This window comes from Leuciscus leuciscus, assembly GCF_965113295.1.
Source record: "Leuciscus leuciscus genome assembly, chromosome: 20".
Taxonomy (NCBI): domain Eukaryota; kingdom Metazoa; phylum Chordata; class Actinopteri; order Cypriniformes; family Leuciscidae; genus Leuciscus; species Leuciscus leuciscus.
Genome location: NC_138744.1, coordinates 11,756,073 through 11,777,722, shown reverse-complemented (window position 1 = coordinate 11,777,722; position 21,650 = coordinate 11,756,073). Strand labels below are relative to the sequence as shown.

At 39.1% G+C, this 21,650-nt stretch overlaps 2 protein-coding genes across 4 annotated transcripts; one reads left to right on the top strand and one right to left on the bottom strand.

The window, feature by feature from the left end:
* Window positions 1–157: 157 nt before the first annotated feature.
* prpf31 (PRP31 pre-mRNA processing factor 31 homolog (yeast)) lies at window positions 158–7,555 on the top strand. 2 transcript variants are annotated; one of them, XM_082149611.1, is made up of 14 exons: window positions 158–296; window positions 403–612; window positions 704–764; window positions 852–935; window positions 1,044–1,141; window positions 1,293–1,399; window positions 2,906–3,075; window positions 3,329–3,486; window positions 3,563–3,652; window positions 5,660–5,787; window positions 5,918–5,990; window positions 6,112–6,240; window positions 6,837–6,935; window positions 7,100–7,555. In XM_082149611.1, exons 2-14 carry the CDS (start codon window positions 403–405, stop codon window positions 7,217–7,219), a joined length of 1,527 nt encoding a protein of 508 aa, XP_082005737.1. In that variant the 5' UTR covers window positions 158–296; the 3' UTR covers window positions 7,220–7,555. The 2 variants fall into 2 exon arrangements, with proteins under 2 accessions (XP_082005737.1, XP_082005736.1); XM_082149610.1 differs by having other exon boundaries at window positions 834–935.
* Window positions 7,556–11,780: 4,225 nt separating this feature from the next.
* On the bottom strand, window positions 11,781–21,340 carry cnot3a (CCR4-NOT transcription complex, subunit 3a). 2 transcript variants are annotated; one of them, XM_082149608.1, is made up of 19 exons: window positions 21,201–21,340; window positions 20,520–20,580; window positions 20,299–20,366; window positions 20,107–20,181; window positions 19,762–19,851; window positions 19,451–19,579; window positions 19,261–19,356; window positions 18,889–19,108; window positions 18,638–18,765; window positions 18,443–18,493; window positions 18,132–18,182; window positions 17,139–18,045; window positions 16,817–16,922; window positions 16,575–16,716; window positions 16,330–16,414; window positions 15,866–16,064; window positions 13,957–14,089; window positions 13,744–13,869; window positions 11,781–13,157 (listed from the first exon to the last, which is right to left on the bottom strand). In XM_082149608.1, exons 2-19 carry the CDS (start codon window positions 20,542–20,544, stop codon window positions 13,059–13,061), a joined length of 2,730 nt encoding a protein of 909 aa, XP_082005734.1. In that variant the 5' UTR covers window positions 20,545–20,580; window positions 21,201–21,340; the 3' UTR covers window positions 11,781–13,058. The 2 variants fall into 2 exon arrangements, with proteins under 2 accessions (XP_082005734.1, XP_082005735.1); XM_082149609.1 differs by lacking the exon at window positions 18,132–18,182.
* Between the last annotated feature and the right edge of the window lie 310 nt (window positions 21,341–21,650).

Sequence of the window (21,650 nt, the reverse complement as noted above, 5' to 3'; positions counted from 1 at the left end):
AGATGTTGCTGTCAGGGTTACAATATTTATGTAAAATATTTTGATTATATTTATTCCTTTCATTTAAAAATAAAAAAGCTACATTTTCTAAGATTTTCAGGCTCTATTTGATACCTTAATCGTGGAAAATGCCATAAGCGTTCCTTAACACATTTCCCAGAAGCCTTTGCTGTAAAACATGTGACGCATTTAACCTGCGACTTCAGCGCTTTGTTTGGTGTTGTGCGTTTGCAAGTCGTTGCATGTTAGCTCATAATCTTGTTTCTTAAAGTGAGAAGAGGAGACGCTCTGAAAATGTAAGTTGGAACTCATTTGACCCTGAAAACTATTATAAAGACCTCGTTCGGTAAAAACTAGTGTTTATTATTTTAATTGGCGTTTATTTTCTCGCTTTATTCGTAGATGTCTTTGGCAGATGAGCTGCTTGCCGACTTGGAGGAGGCAAGAGAAGAAGAGGACGGGCAGTACCCCGGTGAAGAAGAGGGTGAGAGTGATGGGGAACCCAGCGAGAGACAAACTGGAGGTCTGGAGGACATACCCGAGGAGATGGAGGTGGATTACAGTGGGACGGAGAGTGTCACATCCATAGCAAAACTAAGACACAGCAAGCCAGTGAGTTTTTGTCTTTAATCATATTTATCTATAACTTAATTCTCCCTTAAGCGTTACACCAACTTAATGCAAACTTCTTGACTTTCCTCAGTTCGCTGAAATCATGGAAAAAGTCGGTCAATATGTTGGAAATCAAAAAAAGAATTCTGAAAGTAAGCAACGTCGTTCTACTTCACGAAACGTGCCGAATACTGATAGATATTGATTTTACACATTTAAAGTCTTTCCATTCTCTTCAGTGTCTGGACCGGTCGAAGCAGACCCAGAGTACAGACTCATCGTCTCCGCCAACAATCTGACCGTGGAAATAGACAATGAACTTAGTGAGTTTACTATTTTTAATCTGCAATATCTTCCTCTTATGTTAAATTACAAGATTTATAACAATTTCCCAGCACGATAACACCACTTCCTCTTTATTTCCTCCCCAGATATCATTCACAAGTTTGTTCGTGACAAGTACTCCAAAAGGTTTCCTGAACTGGAGTCCCTGGTGCCAAATGCACTAGATTATATCAGAACTGTTAAGGTAGAAACCTGTTAGTCTCAAGCATTTGTGAGCAGCCTGTTCATGTATAAAAAAAATGCCATCATATTAGTTATGTCCTCTGATCGGTGTTTTGCCTTTAAAATTAAAGTTCACGTTTGTGTTATAAGTTCATGTGTTTGTGTGTGTTCAGGAGCTGGGCAACAATCTAGAGAAGTGCAAAAACAACGAGACCCTCCAGCAGATCTTGACCAATGCTACTATCATGGTGGTCAGTGTCACCGCCTCAACCACACAAGGGTGAGTGAGTGGATAGATTGATTCAGTATGGTTATAGGAAGAGAATCTACAAAAATTTTTTATTGTAGATATTTGCTAACGTTTAAAAGACAGTAATGCCATTTGTTTTTATTTCAAATAAATGTTGTTCTTTTGACCTTTTTGACTTATCAAAGAATCTGAAAACAATATTTAAATTTAAGCAGCACAAATGTTTTCAACATTGATAATAAGATTTTTTTTTCTTGAGCACCAATCAGCATGGCTTAAGGATCTTGTGACACTGAAGACTACTGAAAATTCAGCTTTGCCATCACAGGAATAAATTACATCTTTAAAGGGGTCATGAACTGGCTTTAAAAAAAAAAAATTATATTGTTGTCTGAGGTCAACTTTTGACGTTCGCTTGGTTTTTACATTCAAAAACATCAAAATGAATAAGTAATAGGCTCTTTTCTACCCTGGTTTTGATCCTAGCTCTGGTTTTTATGGGCTAGGTAACCATGTTCGTTTTTACATTGAAGACTTGGAAGAAAACGCCCATTGCTATGATTGGATAAGTTTTGCATATTATAATGAGTTTCATGTAATGTGTGAATCGGTGGGTGGGCGGGGCTAAACAGGCAGTGTTGAAGTAGGTGTTGATCTTCTGCGGAGGCGGTGTTTGATACCTTTATAGTCATAGATCCCCACTTTGAAAAACCTGTCGTTCGCTGTGCATGGTGTCAAAAAAAGCTTTTATTGGACTAACAGGGAAGTTTTCAGTTCTGAAACTTACAGGATATTCTTATAGTATAATGACCTCTTATATGTCAAAAGCTCAAGGAAAATTTGATTTCTCAGTTCATCACCCCTTTAAAATACAAATTCAAATAGAAGTTACTTTACAATTATTTAATAATATTACTGTTTTTCTGTATTTATCAAATAATTGCAGCCATGATAAGCATTGCAATATTTATTTACATTGCAATATTTTTCTTGACAATTAGCTAAATAAATTTGAAAGGGGAATAATCATAATGACCTTGTCTGAAGTTTGTGGAAGAACGAAAGAAATTGATTAAAAACATTTGCTTTGTAATTATTTTAAAATTAAAGTACAAAAAAAAACAAGATTTATTTTTTTAGATTGTATATTCATTCTTTGAATATGACTAAAAGGTTTTTGACTAATTTTTATTTCAAATTTTGCATTGACATTTTTCTTGACACTTTTCTTGTGCAGTAAGCGATTTCCGAGAGAAACTGTTGATATTTGAAATCGGCCTAAACACAAACACCCCTCCCTTCATTGCTCCGCTACCAAGCATGCAATGCAAAAGTTGATGTCTCTTTCATCATAGATGAAGTGAAGCAAAATCATACTTTGCGAAAAAGAAAGCGAAGATGCCAAGTAAATAATTGCAGCCATGATAAGCATCAGAGACTTCTTTCAAGAACATTTAAAAATAATGATCAACCCCAAACTTTTGATAGGTAGTGTAATTTTGCTAATTTTCTGATTAAATTATTGGATGTTTGCAGAACGATGCTTGGTGATGATGAGCTCCAGCGATTGGAGGAAGCGTGTGACATGGCCCTTGAGCTCAACCAATCAAAACACAGGATCTATGAATATGTGGAATCCAGGATGTCATTTATTGCTCCAAATCTTTCCATTATTGTTGGAGCTTCAACTGCTGCCAAAATCATGGGTGAGAACAAGATGTTGGAGGCTGCTGAATAAAGTGCATAGTTCACCCAAAAATAACATTATTGTCATTTACATGTTCCAAACCTACTTGATTTTCTTCTGTGGGACAAAGAAGGTTAATTGTAAAGAATGTTATTTTAGTTTTTGGGGGGGAGAACTATTCATTTAAGATGCTTATGCTTGATCACAATCAATGTACTGCTTTTCATCCCTTCTATTTCTGATCTGTTTCTGGCCACATGCACTCATTACAGGTGTTGCTGGTGGGCTGACTAACCTGTCCAAGATGCCTGCATGTAATCTGATGTTGCTTGGAGCCCAGCGGAGGACACTGTCTGGATTCAGCAGCACGTCCCTGCTGCCCCACACAGGCTACATCTACCACTGTGATGTAGTGCAGTCTCTGCCTCCAGTGAGCATCAACCTTTTTGCTTTCACTTAATTATTATTCATTTCTTTTATTTGATTCCATGTTTCGATGTTTCCAGGATCTGAGGAGAAAAGCAGCTCGTCTGGTTGCAGCTAAATGCACTCTGGCTTCTCGTGTGGACAGTTTTCACGAGAGTACTGTTGGCAAGGTCAGCGATCGCATCAGTAGCCACGTTTTATATGGAAATCATTACGATTGTTGTATCCGAACATAGTGTTTACATGAATGCTAAAAGTGATCGGGTTGATGTGCACAGAGATTCCTACTGTTGTCGCATACTTACCATCCTCCTTTTCTTTATATTAAAAAGCAGACTTAACATTTAGCCATTTCAGATCCCAATTAGGAGACAATGAGCACCCAAAGCTTTTTGCCATGATACTTGTACAGGGTTCTTGCATGTTTCAGCAAGTCAAATTTAAGACCTTTTTTAAGACCATACATTTTGAAATTTAAGACCTACATTGCCAAAAAAAAAATTCAAATCAAAGAATTCATTTTATTTCAATGAATTAAGTAATTGAAAAAACATTAATTTAATTTACAGATAAAACGATCACATTAGTAACCTTCCACACCCTACAACGTGTTAGAATCAGATATATATATTTTTTTATAGAAAATTGTACTATGCATATTATACTGTAAAAAACACATTAGTTGATTTTAGTTGATCATAACTAGAGATGAAATGGCATGAACTTTTCATTTCAATGATTGTGACAAAAATGACCACGGTTATCACAGAATCCTATTCAAAAAGTACTAATACTACACAATGTCGAAAACCAGCAAATAACACATAAAATTAGCATCAATATGCACTTTTTGTTTACATAAACATTAAAATAATACCATTAAAAATGATAGCCAGATTTGAAAAGTGTCTTGCAACATGTTATATACTAACATGTACAAGTTCACATAAAGTTGACAGTTTTTTTTATAAAAAGATAAACCTCACATATTTCAGACTTTAAATCCTTTTTTTAATAAAAAAAATTACTGACATTTACAATGCACTTTAGCTTATCTTTTATTATTAATAGTAAAATTCGGTCGGATTTTCCCGTGGCGTCTGTCGTTGCTATGCAACCATGCACTGCGCTCTCCACAATGACAAAGAAGTTTTAGTGGCTAATGGATTTCCACCGGTGAGAAACGCTTGCTGTAGCTCTGCTTCAAGATTTATTTACGGAGAAGATAAAAACACCCGTAGTGTTTGGGTGCAGTTGAGTGAGCTTTCAATGTTACGGAAAGGGGCGACGCTGATTGGATGGTTCTTGTCACATGACCTGCGGTGCGTTTGCGGCATTCTGAAGAGTTGAGATTTTTTTATCTCGCTGCGCCTGGAAAAAAATGAGTGCGTCGCTTCAATTCTGAGTGCGCGCCTACATTTGAACGAACTTGAGCGCACTAAAGATGCGATATGTGAACGGCCTGTTGGCGAGACCTTTTTTAGACCTGACTAAATTAAATTTAAGACCACGGATGAAAATCTAGCCGTTTTTAAGACATTTTAAGGCCTTAAATTTTAAGTTCCGAATTTTAGACTTTTTAAGACCCCGCGGGAACCCTGTTGTATTAGTCAAGCAGTAAAAACTCCCTTTCCCAAAACAAGGTGTCTGCAGATGAGAGTCCAAAGCAAGAGCTTGTGGTACAACGTTGTCCTGCACTACTTCACAGATGAGGAGCGGAAAGAGAATTTTAGATTGATTATAAGATTTAGATTTATAACATTTACTATATTCAACAACATCAGCTCGTTCTGTGTGTAATGCACCCTTAGGCCATTTTTACATGGCCATTTAGGCCATTTTTACATTGCACATGCGCTGTTTCGTTTTTCAATCCGATCAAGTGTTTACATGAATTATCAAACGGATCAGAACAGGTTTATCCCACCCCTTTCAAACTGATTGGAATTTCAATCAGTTTGGCCATTTTTATTCCGATTTAGGTCTTTACATGGAGCATTTTCATTCGGATTGGACTTAAGCTAATTGTAATCAGAATGTAAAAGCACCTATTGTCTGCATCACTGTACAGTTAACTCATGTCAGATGTTAAAGTTAGACCATCTTTGCTGTAAGAAAATGTTTAGAAGTACTATATTACCTTCTCTTTATTAACTTGTGTGTTTGTTTGTGTGCAGGTTGGCTATGATCTGAAGGAAGAGATTGAGCGAAAGTTTGATAAATGGCAGGAGCCCCCTCCAGTCAAGCAGGTGAAGCCTCTTCCAGCTCCCCTGGATGGACAGAGGAAGAAGAGAGGAGGAAGAAGGTGAGGGTCATAACGGGTGGGAATGATGGGTCCCTGTGGTGCCAAGAAAATGTAATTTCATAATATTTTTTTCTCAGAGGAACATTGAGATTTTGCATTGCAATATTTTTCTGTTTTTACGTTCGCTCAGGTATCGTAAAATGAAAGAGAGGCTGGGTCTGACAGAAATCAGGAAACATGCCAACAGAATGACATTTGCAGAGGTTAGTTGATTTCTGTCAATATTGCTCCATTAGTATTTTGGATTAGTATTAATAACTGTTAAATTAATCCATGAAATTTCAAAACGGTCTATAACAAACTTTCTGTCTCTCTGCCTGTAAGATCGAGGATGATGCTTATCAGGAGGATCTGGGCTTCAGTCTCGGTCAGCTGGGAAAGTCTGGCAGTGGCAGGGTCAGGCAAGCTCAGGTCAATGACTCCACCAAGGCCAGAATATCCAAATCCTTACAGGTATGTCTGCTTACTGTAACATAAATCTCAAAATTGTAAGAAATAAATTATAATTCAAAAGTAAAAAAAAAAAAAAGTAACTTCTAATCTTAAATGTATTTCTATACACTACCATTCAAAAAATTTGGGCCAGTAAGATTAAAAAAAATAATAATGTAATTTAAAGACTGTTTTGATCACACTGCATCTGTTTGATCAAAAATACAGTAAAAACGCTGAATTCAATTTTACTGTCACATGATCCTTCAGAAATCATTCTGATATGCTGATTTGGTGCTCAAGAAACTTTTATTATTATCAATGTTGAAAACGGTTGTGCTGCATGATATTTTTGTGGAAACTGTAATTTTTTTTCATTATTCTTTGATGAATAGAAAGTTCAAAAGAACAGCATTTATTTGAAATAAAGCTCTTTTGTAACATAAGTGTTTGCTGTCTCTTTCCATCAATTTAATGTCCTTGCTAAAGAAAAATATTGATGTCTTTAAAAACTGACCCCAGAATTTTGAACATTAGTGTAGATTTGTTCATATAATATTTTTTCCAGTTGTTTAATGCGTTCGATGCATTTATTTGTAAATGTTTTGTTTTTGTAGCGGACACTGCAAAAGCAGAGCATGACGTACGGTGGCAAGTCCACTGTCAGAGACCGATCATCTGGAACCAGCTCAAGTGTGGCCTTCACTCCTTTACAGGTACACAAACACGTGGGAATCACACGTCTAGAAGTGGTTACATCCTTCGCATTTAAATTGTTCTTGCACAGAGTTGCACAGTGTCCGTGTTGTTCACTTGCTGAAACACTGACTGACAGCTGTGGTTTGGTTGATTGATCTGTTCGCTGTCTGCTGTCTCTCAGGGGCTCGAGATTGTGAACCCGCAGGCTGCAGAAAAGAAGGTGGGCGAAGCCAATCAGAAATATTTCTCCAACATGGCCGAGTTCCTCAAAATCAAGCGTGAGAAGGAGGACAAGGTGTGAGGCTGTGCGTTAGACGGAGGAAACCACAAATATCGACAGCCGAGGACGGATTCACACTTCAACCGCTAATTTATACCCCGACACCACACCCACTCAGGACAGTGCAAGGACATGTGACTGGAGATCTTTCTGTGCAGAGGATATGAAGAGGGAGAGCAACATGTTCTGGTGTACATTTAGATTTTTGTTCATTTTTTTAATGTGTACAAAGGAATTGTGAGCTGTATATAAATCACAAAGAACACGGTAAATGCAAGTTGTTTTAAGCATTTTTTTCTCTTCAATTTTTGTCTTTGGCCAACATTTTGATTAAATAAAGTTGCTCATCTAGTTGTACCAACATTGTCACTAGTCCTTTTTCATTTTAGTTCAAAGCCAGCTGTTTTTTTTGTTTTTTTTCTGTGTGTGTAATGCATTTTCTTTCCCTTAGGAAACTTGTATTACATTTAAAATGCTTTGAAACGCTTCCCAAGAGAATTTCATTTAGTTTACTATGTTTGCATAAAACAGGCTTGAATATGAAGCGTTTCAATTTCTTTCCTATTAGAGGAGACCCGTCTTGCTCATGTACATTTCCGCAATCGCATAACGTTTTGGTATGTCATGAATTAAATATCTGAATACTTAATTTTCAAAATAAATGTTTAATGTCAAAAGGCTCTGTCAGTTTTTTGTAATGCAAGTAAATGCTGGGTGTACAAGTAGTTTTAACTAACAAAATGGTATATTGAAAGAAATTCTGGTGTAATTTATCTTAAGCGACCTGTCAATCCTGTTATGCAACATTTCATGTTTATGAAATACATTTTAATTTAGTTACATTTTCAGTGTTAACTCTTACATAATAGTAGACCAAGGAACACAATGTCATTTGAAAAAATGTCTTGTTTTTATGCGAGAAGCGTATTTGAGATGAGTTGACTGGATGTGGTGCTCTACTAATTTTTGAATATGATATTAATACATGATCTTTTTATGCTTTATTACACATCTCTTATTAGAAAAATGCAGACTAGTCTATTAATATATTTCAGTATACTACTAAAACTATGTTTTTGACTTATCGACTATCAATATCGACTTCTCGCACGATAAATGTTATAAGTGCCGCGATATATTGCGACTGATCATTTTTTATAATTAAAAATAATGATTATTGTCACCAACATTTTAGTCGATCTTGACTGCTCTCTGTCGAAAGCTGACGGAGGCGGGGCTCAGCCAGGCAGTGTCTCCACACACACAGAGCGGACACCGACAGGTGAAGAGAAGGCGTGAACCCACCGAGTTATAAAGTGTTCCCTTTCAAGAGGTAACTCAACATTACGTCAGCTATGACGTATATGGGAACTCCTCCCTTCTCCACTTTCGCTGAAATCTTATGGGCTAACGCCAGCTGGGGACAGCTGGCCAATTGACTCGAAGCATGCAAATACTGACAGGTCAGCGGGCAGTATAAAATGCATGGGCGCGAAAATTACGTCAGAATCTCTTTCTTCACGCTAGAAGTCTTAGCTAAGTCATCGTGAAAGTTGCAATAAAGGACTACTCACCCCTGTTTTTCCTCTCCGCATCCGATGGCTGCTACATGCCAGATTTGTGCGGGTCCCATTGACCCGCCCGACCTTCACCAGTTCTGTGTCACCTGCCTGGGCCTCGCCCACGCCGAGGCGGCACTCACGGACGACACGTGTGCCCACTGCGCCGAGCTGCCAGTGCGCGCCCTCAGAGCCAGAAGAGAAGTGGCTCGGGCAACAGCGGGGATGAGGCCCACTGCCGCCAGCAAGCCACTGGTGGGCCCTCCCCCGCCCGAAGACGAGTTTGACGCTGTCAGCTTCGCGGACGATTGCTTCCTCTGCATTGGTTCAGACCGCAGCCTGCCTTCCAAGCCGTGCAGGTTCACGGCCCACCAGGCGGACAAAGCCTATGCTTCTGCCATGGCAATACTCCAGGTGACATCTACAGTCAGTAAGGAAGAACAAGTCCACATGGACTTGGTTTCAAAGCCGTAATATTCAGCTCCGGTGTGGGAACATTTTGGCTTTAAGCCGAATGAGGAGAGCCAATTAACGTGAACGAGCCGGTATGTCGACTTTGTCTAAAAAAAAGAGGCAACACAACTAACCTAAAATCTCACCTAAAACATAAAAATACCATCCCATCCAGTTTTTCAACCTGGGAACAACAACTGCAACTGGAGCTGGAGTGGGGTCTTCCAGACAGTTATCTGTTCCAGATGCCTTTTCCAGACAGTCCAAATAATATAAACGTGACAGTGCGAAATGGCGCACACTCACGGATAGCGTAAATATCGCTATATGGCCAAAGAGATGCAGCCATTAAACACGGTCGAAAAACCAGCATTTAAAAATATGCTGCTAACTTTTGACAAACAGTACGAATTGCCAAAGAAAACGTAGGCTACATCTCCCAAACTGCCATTCCATCCTTGTACAATAAAGTAAAAGACGACATTCTGAAGGAGATAAAATACATCTCCTTTTACTGTGCAACTACAGATATGTGGTCAAGCTCAAATATGACACCTTATATGAGCTTGACCGTACACTACATAGGCCTAACTGCTGAATGGACTCTGCAGTCAAAGTGTTTAGAGACCAGATACATACCCCAGAACCACACTGCGGATGTAGCCTACTTGCTGAAGCCCTTCAGTCTGCTTTAGCAGACTGGGAATTGGATGAGCACAAAATGGCCTGTATAACTACAGACAACTGTGCTAACATTGTGGCTGCAATACGTAATCTTGGCTGGCCATGGCTCAATTGCTTTGGACACAACTTTTTCCAATGGACTGGACAGTGACAAGGACCACACAGCATGTGCCATGGGACTTTGTAGGAATCTTGTCAACCTGAGCTGGCTAAAGAAGAGAGACCTGAGGAAGGTACAGACTGAAACCAATGTATATTTTCCACAGGATGTCGCCACACAATGGGGTACCATGCAAAAAATGATAGAGAGGGTGCTAGAGCAACTCCTAGACATAAGACGTGTCCTGGTTGAATATCGAAAACATGGCCACCTCAACCCAACCTGGCAGGATGTTTCTGTGTTGGAATCTATTAATGCAACAATGAGGCTGATTTCACAGATGTCCTCTCAGGGGAAAAATATGTCACTGTGTCCTCACAAAAGCCTGTGTTGGAACTTCTTAAAGGCGAACTTTTATCACCAGACCCCAATGACACTGCACTGACAGCAAGCATAAAGGCAAACATGTGCAGGGTATTGAAAGAGAAATATAGCCCATCTGAAATCCAAAACCTTCTGACAAAGGCCACCATCTTGGATCCAAGGTATCGTTGGTACCATGGAGGATGCGGAGGTCTTGGATGATGTCAAAGAAAAGCCTGTGCAAGAACTACTAGACATGAACGAGGAAGAAGGAAAAGGAGAATGTGCCAGTGTTGAGAACTGCGTTAAAGCTGCAGGGGGAAATGAAGGATCTGAATCTGAACCTCAAGCAACCAAGAAGAAGAGGCTGTGTGACCTTCTACAGAACAGAAGAACCCAACTCACAAGTCACCCGACTCGGGCATCGGTTCCAAAAAGAGTGCAGGCTGACCAAGTTCCTCCAGGAAGAAGCAGTTGATGCATCATCTGATCCCTTGATGTGGTAGCGTGATAACCATAGAAGATTTCCCCTAATAGCCAAGTTAGCACAAAAATACATGTGCATTTGTGCAACAAGCACTAGCTCAGAAAGAATGTTCAGCACAGCTGGTAACATTGTTAATCCAGAAAGATCCTGCCTTAAGCCCCACAAGGTAAACATGTTGGTGTTCCTTTCTCGGAATCTGCCTAACAATTAAAAAACTGATCTGGCAGCAGAAATGCCCTGTTGATGCATCTGTGCCTTTGTGTGAGACACTTTAAAAGTCTAAACTGACTTTGTTAAACATGTTACTTTGTTTTGATCTAGTTCTTGTTACCTTGCACTTTTTTGTTAACAAAGGTGTATTTATTATTTATTTGTTTTATTGGCCTCTCTCCCACTTTATGTATTATAATTATCTAGGCCAGCACTCTTAAAATTGACAAGTGTACACATTGAGTGAAGCCTGCTCCTATCCACATTTATTTTATTGATTTAGGACATTTTTTCACATTCCGATTCCAATGTCTAAATATTCTGAAGAATAAAACGTTCTTTGAAAGAGTCTACTTGCATTATTATGCTATTATATTGTCATATTGTAATCAGTGGCATAAAATGGTCTGAAAATTACAATAAATTACATTTATCGCAATTAATTTTGGTGCAATATATCGCACAACAAAAAGTAGTTATATCGTGACTGCCCTAGTTGTTTTCTCACATATAACTGAAACGCAATAATATTTCATGGCCATTTAAGTATTTATTTGGTAAGGAGCCATGTAATACGGTGGATAATAAACAGAATAGTTTTTTTTGCTTAATAAACCCTGATACAGTGATTAGAACCTGATGTGCAACTGCTGAATGTATTTTATTATTTACATGAAGACGGTGTATGAGGTCCAGCCACCTGTTAATGGAGACAAGAACAAGAACTGCATCACAAAAGTATTTTATTGAAATTTTACAACTCTGTTTTTTGTTGTTGTTTCCTCTCAACCTACGAAGCGACATCACAATCGCATGCTGTCCTGTCCATGTCAAAAAGGCAAGGATGATGGTGTTTGTTTTCTTATTGGAGAGAAATAGACAAATGCAATCAGCTGCCCTGTGCATCAAAAATACTTTTCCATCTCATCACATTTATATCAGTTTGTGTGTTGGTCAAGTCCATTGTTCTCCCCAAACAAGAGGAAACTGAAATGAATGGAAAGTCGCATGGGATCGTTTCACAATGTGGGGTGTTTCAAAAAGCTTTGCCTGATAAATGGAGTAAAGGAACAATGATTTCTTGATTTTTAATAAAGGAAACTGTCCAGCAGAGTATGTGAGAATAAATTCAAGATGTGACTTCAAAAATAACAGGAAATTTGGGGAAGGTTTTTGTTTTACTTTACATGCACACTTCCACACAACAAAAATATTCAGCCATGGACAACCTAAAGGACACTGAAATAAAGAAAAATAAGGTTTTTAACTTGTACATATTTTAATCTTTGTCTTTTTATTAGATATTTCTGAAGTGAGATCACTCATGCCATGTTTAACAGACAAATAAATCACACGCCACTTTGAAGGCTGACAACGTCAACCCACCTTGCTTGTGAACATATGTAAGATAGATGCTACAGAACATTACCCTATCAACGCCAACTTTTTTGCGGTCAAGCAAAACCACATTTAGGTAATGATAAAGGTAGGGAGGTCGAGAGGAATTCAATTGCATAGCAATTTAATGGTCGACACGTTATCTCGCAAGGCAAAGTCACAGTGCCTAAACACTCCCAGAGGGGCTCAATGAACTAAGAACAACCAATGAATGCATTAAACTCGGGTTCTCGCATAGTGCAGATACACCATAGTCAGTATATGTCATCTAAAAGGATAAGACTTGCTAATGCAGCACTCCACCAAACACAAACTACGAGCAAAATGTTTTGTCTGTGGCATCCTAAACCAAATCGTTTCCTTTAATTTCTGTCACTTGGCTAGGTGGGGGGCTTCAGTTAGAACAGAAATGACGGGGATAAAAGACTCCGTTAAAGGAGGTTCAAATGTTTGCATGTAAACAGGCACTCGACCCCCTACTCTCTCTCTCTTTTAAAGAAAAAGGCCAACTTCACATCCAACTTTAACCACGACATGGAGTTCATCTCGGAATGTCAACAGCAGCGTTTTCTCTGTCGTAGCAATCGCTTTCTCTCTCTCCTTCAATCACTGCAGGTCTCTGTCTTCCAGGTATCTGTACTCGAACGTAAATCCTTCCTTTTTTCTCTGGCCCCACTTTTCATAGTCAAAGTAAATGTACGTGCCCTACAGACAGAAAAAGAGTATTCATTAAAACAGTAAGTCCAAGGTCTCCAAACAAAGTAAAAGCATATTATTAATGCAATACATCACAGGAACTAGGGATATAATAAAGCAAATAAATATTACATAAGATTTTTAAAGAAATAATTTATTCAGCAATGATGCATGAACTTAAACTCAACCGTAAGACATTTATAATGTTACAAAAGATTTGTTTGAAATAAATGCTGTTCTTTCGAAATTTTTATTCAAAGAATTGCCAACACAGATTTTTTTTTATTTGAAAATATATTCAAATAGAATAAGTTATCTTTCACAATATTACTGTTTTTACTGTATTTTTTATCAAATAAATGCAGCCTTGGTGAATGTAAGACTTCTTTCAAAAACATTTTAACTCTTGATCAATAGTGTACATTAATTATAAAAATATCTACTTAAAAAAAAAAAGATTCTTCACTTTCAGTGGTATTGGTATCAACTACTGAAACTGGTATTGTGGCAAATCTACATGGAGCATTAGAAATTTAAACTCAGTTTGCCATGTTTATCTTCAGTGATGAGCATGAGAACAGTGTTGGGTTAGTACCTGTTCAAATTCATCAGTGATGGTCTTGGGTTCCTCGTGCCGTTGGAACCACATCATGTATTTGGTGTGGAACCTCCACGATTGCTTCTTCAGTGCTTTGGCCGACAGGTACTGTGCCTTTGTGCCCTGAGGGAAAAACACAACCAAGAAAAAAAAGAGTTGGAAGACTGCAACATCCAACAGACATGCTTATAAAAAGTAATAAATGCAAACCTCCAGGTAGTAGAATATGAAGAAGAGTGTTTCAGTGGACAATCTCTGGTAGAACTCAATAGAGTCCGAATGATGTGGGGGCACCTGGTGGTGGAATGGCGGTGTAGGACAGGGGTTTCTCATCAGGTACTGCCTACAGACGGAAAAAAAGAAGAAGAGAGATTTATGTCATGTTAGGGCTACAACATCTTCAGCTTGAGTAGCTGCTGTGTTTTTGAATGGCTTGACATTGATAGAAAATACTTTGTCACTACCATTAAAGTGGAACTATTATACCAATAAATATTATACTATTTCAGATGCCTTTTTAAATGACCACAAAAGAAATGTGTATAGACCTATATACATATAAAATTAAACCAGCCAAAGTGGCTAGTAGGAGTGACTGCGTTACACACCACGGCTGAAATGTACGGAACCCCCAAAGGGACGTATTGGTGTAAAAAATTTGGGATGGGAGTATAAATATTTTTTCAAATCTTTTGCGTTCCCCCAAGAAACTTTGCTTTCCCTCGCAAAGTTATTTGCATTCCCACGCAAAACCTGTTGTGAGCTCGGACAGACACCTCCTGTTTAATGTCCCGCTGGCAATGTTTCAGAGCTCTGTACGTAAATGGAGAGTTTCATAGTGTTTGAACTTGGACTCAAATGTAAAGAAATGCGGTCAGTGCCTAACTCAAGGAGTTATATATGGCTATCACAGATTCAAACTTCCTTGATCAATAACTCGTGAGCTAAACATTGTTAAAACACAAATTACACTTATTTACAATCACATTAACGTAGACAATGAGCTACAACCCAAACTTCAATGTTACACACTGTACTGTCACCCAATTCAGTTTACACATCAATGGTCTCCCACTGGTCTGCTTCAGTACACTGCTTTTGCACATTTTATTTTATGAAATTATTCAATAACTTCACTAAAACACACCAAATGCAGTTTATCAAACTAAGTATTGTAGTATAACCAGCAGGAAAGCAGTGATGTGTGAACTGAACTTGGTGACAGTACAGTATTATAGTGAAGCTATTGAATATGTTTAATAATATAAAATGTGCAAAAGGGTTTTGCACTTTGCAGACGATCCCTTATTCAGACTTGTCTCTCAATCGCCTGGTTAGAGACAAATTTATTTTATAATGCTAGTTTTGAGGACAATTGAGTTGTAGCTCGCTGTTTAGGTTACTGTGATTGTAAATAGGTGTAGTTTGTCTTTTAACAAAGTTTAGCTCATGAATATTGATCCAGGAACTTCGAATATGTGAATATATTGCCAACTCCTTGAGTTAAGCACTGACTGCTTTTCTTTATATTTGAGTCCAAGTTCAAACACTATGAAAGCTCCATTAATCAGAAGGTGTCTGTCCGAGCTCACAACAGGTTTTGCGTGGGAACGCAAATATCTTTGAGAGGGAACGCAAAAAAATTATATATATATATTTTTTTTTAAATCATCCCATCCCAAATTTTTTCCAAAAACTCGACAGAGAACGACCCGTAGAACTCCGTAGAAATGAACCCGCATTTGGCGGGTTAATGTCAAGCCCTGTATATATATATATATAATATATATATATATATATATATATATATATATATATATATATATATATACATATATACATATATACACATATCAGCTAAAGGAAATAATCCTTTATTTATCAGCTTTAATATATCGGCCAAGTTTTCTTATCGGGCCGATAACGATATGGTGGCAGATATATTGTGTGTCCCTAGCAGCAACAATGTAAAATATGTAAAAAATTATGTTTTTCTTTTTTAAAACAGCCAAGCATGAAAACCTATTGAAGTAGACCCCAAAAACAAAATCAAGACTTTGTAAAAAGGCATAATATGTGCTCTTCAATCTATGTTTAGACCAGCAAGCAGCTTGTGTACCTGATTCTCTCTGAATCGGATGGGTGAGGCATGTGTGTCCATGCTGATTCCTGCATTGCCTGTTGGTAAAGCTGCTCTTTAGTGAGGGGGGTGGGGCCTAGCGGACACGCCCCTAAAGATGGCGGCAGGTTGACCTCTGAAACAGCTGGCTGAGGGGCCGTTGTGGGTCCAGGTGGAGCTGAGGATGTTGAGAACAGCTCTAAAGGAAAGACATTTTTAGTGTTTGTGATTATACCAGCTCTGTACCTTACGTAACGTATAATCTTGCACACTAACTGCAGTTTAGCAGTTAGACAGGGTGTTCTGTGTGTTGCTGAGTCATTTTTATCATAAGCTTGGGATAATGAAAGATGATGAGGCGTAATAGTTGCCTGCACAACGTACAACAATGCATCTCAGTCAAATAGGGGCTAAAATGAGCAACTATTTCCAGTGATTAGTAAGGTGCACAGCGTGTAAGGTACCTAAGGGTGCGATTTCTACATCCAGTGCCAATCCTAGTGCAGCTCGCTCTGCCATAGCTTTTAGAGAGCTTGGTGGTTCAGGAGCCTGTGAAAGACAAAATGGAATTACATTTTAAATTAAAAAGCACATTTTCAATCTATGGGAAGCTGATTTCACTGTATTTGATGGGGGTGACTTTTGAGAAACTTTAAGCTAAGGTGTGTCAGTTCTGGACCACTGACAGACTGAATGTAGACAAACACACCTTGATGGCTTCTGTGTTTGGTGTGTAGGAGTGTGGGCCGTTTAGCAGACTCCCACCACCAGGTGTGCTGTCAGTGAAAGCAGGTGATGGGGAGGAGGGGGGTAGAGTGATAGAACTCAATAAACTGGGGCCATTATCCAGACTATAATACAGAGGAAGTAGGAGAGAGAAAGACAGTGACAATCAATCAATAATTTTACTGTTATTAGTTACAATTCAAAGATATGTGGATGTATACTTACGTTTGATTGGTTGATGAGCTTGAGGATGTGGAATGGCTGTTTTGTGATTGGCTGGCACTGCTGAGTGAGGAGTCTGGTGTGTTATCTGCAACCACAGCACTGTAACCTGTATGAAGAAAAATAAAATAATACATTAAAAAAATTATTAAAAAATTAAAGATGATAAATAATAATAATAATAACAATGAATAAATTAAACATAAAAAATAAACATCAATAAATAAATATTATTATTATTATTATCATCATTACTGAACAAGTTTAAAAAAAAACTTTGGGCTATATAAAGAGACATTTGTTGGCCAGACTCAAAAGCACTCACTGGTTGCTCCGTTTTGTTTGAGGCCACTGGGAGGTCTTGCAGGCGCTACGTTTGTCCCTACTCCTCCACTCGACACAGAACTGCTTCCATTCCCACCCAATAGGCTCTCTCCAGTTCCTCCTGCAGGTGTTGTGCCCCCAGGGCTTACGGGTACCTGTGCAGACCCGTGGAGAGCCGTCTGCCCCGGTACCAGGTTCAAAATGCCTCCGGTAAGGGATCCATGACCCGGACTGGACCCTAGCAAGCCCATACTTGCCCCTGTACCCGTACCATTACTGGTCGCGCCTGTGCTTGCACCCCCTGCACCTCCGCTCGGTACAGATATGCTAGAACTACCACTGCCGCTCCCCACTGGACCACTGGAAGCACTACCTACTGTTCCGCCTGCAGCTGCCTGGGCATAGGGGGCAGGGGTAGAGCCTGAGAGAAGCCCTGCCATGGTGCTGTGTGAACCAGACATGCCCAGACCCGGCATCTGAGCCACACTACTGCTGCTGGAGACCGTCACACCCCCTTTCCCCAGGCCCAAACCCAGTCTAGAGCCCTCGACCCCAGGAACTGTTGAAACCTGGGACTGGGAATTGGAGGTAACTGAGCCAGAAGTGCTGGAACTGGGCAGAGAGGAAGTAGTGGAGGCAGGTAGTGTGGGGTGGCTAGGTGGGCTAGGTGTGTTGTTTGAGGGTGCAGATGTTGAGGAGAGTTTGACCTGTGCTTGCTGTTGAGACTGAGAAGAATGCTGCTGCACTGCGCTGCTAAAACTTGCCAGCAGGTTGCTGCCCCCGGAGACCGCTGTGCAGGCCCCGACAACAGTAGCCATGGAAACCAGCGAAGAGGAGGAGGAGGAGGAGCCAGAGGAGGCAGATGAAGAAAAGGACGAGAGAGATGGGTTTCCATTCTTCACAGGAGACTGAGCGGAGCAAGAAAGCCACGAGGTTAGAAACACAAATATCTTTTTTTTATTAAGCATGCGTGCAATTTAAAGGGATAGTTCACCCAAAATGACATTTCTGTCATTTCCTCATGTTGTTCCAAATCTGTATGATTCTGAAACACAAAACAAGAACATTCTGAAAACATTCTGGTCACTCTGTTCAATGCAAATGTAATGGACATTTTAAGCTTCAAAAAGGAAGAAAATAACCATAAAAGTAGTCTTTACAACTTGTGTGTTAAATACATATTATATTAAGTGCCCATACAATTACTTTAAAAGTGAAAGTTTCAGTCCCCATTCACTGTAATAAAGTCATACAGGTTTAAAACAACATGTGAGTGTAAACCTTTAACAGATACTGCAGTCTTACCTGACTGACTTCACTGTCTGTTGATCGACCTCTCTTATCCTCTGAAATCTCCTGAGCAAAACATTCACATACAATATATAGTAAGACAATCAATTCTGTGGCTAAGAGAGCATGATTAATGGAGTGATTATGAATGATGGAGATACTTTGCAGACTAGACAGAGACATGAGGCAGAATAAAAGAAAGCAGTTTACCATTGTGCCTGTAGCAGGAGATGGAGGGATGGGAGAAGAGGAAGTGGTGGAGGTCGGTGTGCTGCTGGACTGAAGGAACATTTCATCTTCCATCTGGCCCTGAGGAGATGTCGCCATCAAGGCTGCCGCTAGAGAGAAAGAGATATTTGTAAATGTGACTATCTTGACAGTTGTTCAGAAGGTCAACAACTAGCCATTTCATTTAAAATAACGCAATTGTCCACACACCCGTCCTAAAAACACAGACTTACGTATATCTTCCAAGTCCAGATCATCATAGAGGAACTCATTCTCTTCAAAATCTGGGTCTTGTGAAGAGTCAATGTAGTATTCCACATCATCTTTAATCTTATGGATAGCTTCAACCTGGATTGAATCATTATCCAGCATCCTCAAGATGGTCTCTAACATACGAATGTGGTACCTGTGTCTTTCGATTAACCTCTTTAGCTCCTCAATTCGATCCTGTTTCTGAAGGCAAACACAAACCACAGAAAAGAACAATACGAGAACATGTTGAGTGTTTGTAAAATAGAAGGAAGGCAAAAAAAATAAAATCAAGCTATAATAAATTAGGAAAGTGGTCAAAAGAAAGGAGGGGAAATTAAAAATGCAATGTTGACCTCCTTGTCTCCTTTTTTCTTTCGCGTTTGAACAGAGAGGGACTCAACTTCACTCTCAAACTGGTCCACCTGCATGTTCAAAGTGTCTATTGTGTTCTGCGAGAGAGAGAAATCATGTTATTACTGCACTGCTTACATCCTGTTAAAAGTTTTTTCAAGCCCCCACTGTTATTTGTGAGCCCTCTGGTACCGTGAGCCACTGTTCCGTTTCCTCCTTCTCTTTCTGTGCTGGGTCTACTTTCTGAGCCAAGCCCAGCCCCTCTTTAGAGTAGGCCTTTGTCTTGGTTTCTCTTTCAACCACCTTAAAGCGCTCCATTTGCTGAGGAGAAAGAGACAGAGTCCGGTTAAGGGCTTCAAGCTTGCCGGATCAGACTTGGGAAAAATACTTAAAGTCTTAACAATGCATTCATATTTTTATCAAAAGTATAAAATAAATTTTGGGAACTGTGATAAGAGTGTTAAAATAAAAGAGCCATGAGGAATCCGACAATGTGCTTTTACCGTTTCAATAAGCTTGCGGTTCTCCACTAGCTGCCGTTTGTCTTTGATCTCATTGGATGCCACCCATGTCTTAATCTGATCTCTTAGTCGCTAGAAAGAAAAACAGGTGAGAACAATTATACTGATTGAGAACACATATTTTCCCTTGGTTCTAAAGCAAGTGTACAATAATTACTTTTATTCAACGGTTTCTTCTGCTTTAAATTGTTTGGCCGAGCAGTGTTCCAAGAGTGCTAATATCTAGTCCAACAGCAAGGAATGCATCTCTATTATTCCGCTTGTGGATTTTCACACCATTCCAGAAAGCCTTAAAATAAACTGAATGTCAGATGAGCACATTCTTACCTGAAGCTTTTTAATCTCTTTTTTGAGATCAGCCTCATATTTTTCCTTCTGGTTGGCATTGGCTGCATTGTGAAGCTGAGTATAAAATTGAATTAATTAATACGATGTAAAATATGACAACAGGTGCGTGATTCCGTTCGCTTATTCATTTATTTGGATTAAGCATTAGTTGTTGAGATGTTAACGTCTCACCTTTTTCCAAATGTCTTCAAACTGTTCGACACCTTCAGCAACTTTTTTCAAACATCGATCTATTTCACCTGGTTGTGTAAAGCATACGGTTATGCATAAATCATGAGATTATATGATGATTCAGAAAAATCTCTGAACAGAAACTGCTGTGTACAAGCAGTTATGGCAGGATAGAGTAGAGAGAAAATGACATTATATTTTTCCACATCATAATGTCTTACCTTGAAGTTTTCTCTTATCAGCCATGGCTTCGCTATGATACTGTCTTCATGCCTTCTGTCACTGCAAGCACATTAGAGAGACTGTTAACTTGCACAGCATTCTGTGTGAAGCAGATGGAAAGCGTTTCTACAGCTCCTGACAGATAAATCACATCTCAATAGAAAATGATATCAACACATCCTGCTCGATTGACGTTACACTATTTGTCTGAATCCCGAAAACGATTAATAACTTCAAAGTTATGCTTTACTCGAGTGCTTTCCGGGTCAACAAATACAAGCAATTTTATTTGCGTAACTTTCCAATCCTCCAGACCAGAATAAGAGAAAATATTAAGAATTTTAATTGATCTTCCCATGGTTTAGATCACGTATACCGTTACGCCAACACAACCAGTGTTTACGCAGCCTCTGATCACTGAGCACTAGCCAAGCTGATGCTAACATGTTAGATCAGCAGCATTTCATCGCCATATCTCATCTGCACTGATAAAATGTCACCCTGTCAGTATATATAGACCGTATACTGCTTATTTATGCAGTTAACGTGGATTAAGCTGCTGTTGTTGTGATGTCGAGCAGCGCTGACGGCTAACGCTCTGCTAGCACACACATATAGTTTTTCCAATAGAAATTGTGGGGGATTTCAACTCTTAAATTGAATGCACATTCGTCGTATACCTTTTTCAAATGCGTCAGTATCTCTATGTGACAGCCACGACCAAAATATCCGCCAATTACTTATTTCAAATTTGGTAATGTTTTCAGCTCGACAGTCCCTTCTGTCCAGTACATTAAAGATGGACGGCAGACTCCGCCCACTGTTCGCTGCTAAAGTTCCCGCCTCTCGTCTTTTTCCCGTTCTCTTGATTCGTTAAAAATGTCTGTCAATCATTTCTCAAGTTGTGACAATTTCCGCTGGACCGCTGATCCAATTGGATCAAATATTGGGTCAAAGGTTATATTTACGGAAAAAGGCCGTCATCTTCACAAAAATTGATTTATCCTGGGGTCTTAACTTTACAGTCCATGCTTGGTCTTAACACAATTTTTATTTCCAATAATATATATTTTTTGTAACAATTGGATCAGTTTGAATAGGAAAATAGAATTTTAGAATAGAAACATAAA

Bases quoted from the DNA above. Each gene is read 5' to 3' on its own strand.
- prpf31 (XM_082149610.1), top strand. From the start codon at position 403: ATGTCTTTGGCAGATGAGCTGCTTGCCGACTTGGAGGAGGCAAGAGAA. The intron at 765-833 runs GTAAGCAACGTC...ACACATTTAAAG, and splicing joins TCAAAAAAAGAATTCTGAAA to TCTTTCCATTCTCTTCAGTG. The intron at 5,991-6,111 runs GTTAGTTGATTT...TCTGCCTGTAAG, and splicing joins ACAGAATGACATTTGCAGAG to ATCGAGGATGATGCTTATCA.
- cnot3a (XM_082149608.1), bottom strand. From the start codon at position 20,544: ATGGCTGATAAGAGAAAACTTCAAG. The intron at 19,580-19,761 runs GTAAAAGCACAT...CTTTCTCCTCAG, and splicing joins ACCGCAAGCTTATTGAAACG to CAAATGGAGCGCTTTAAGGT. The intron at 19,357-19,450 runs GTACCAGAGGGC...TCTCTCTCGCAG, and splicing joins AAACGGAACAGTGGCTCACG to AACACAATAGACACTTTGAA.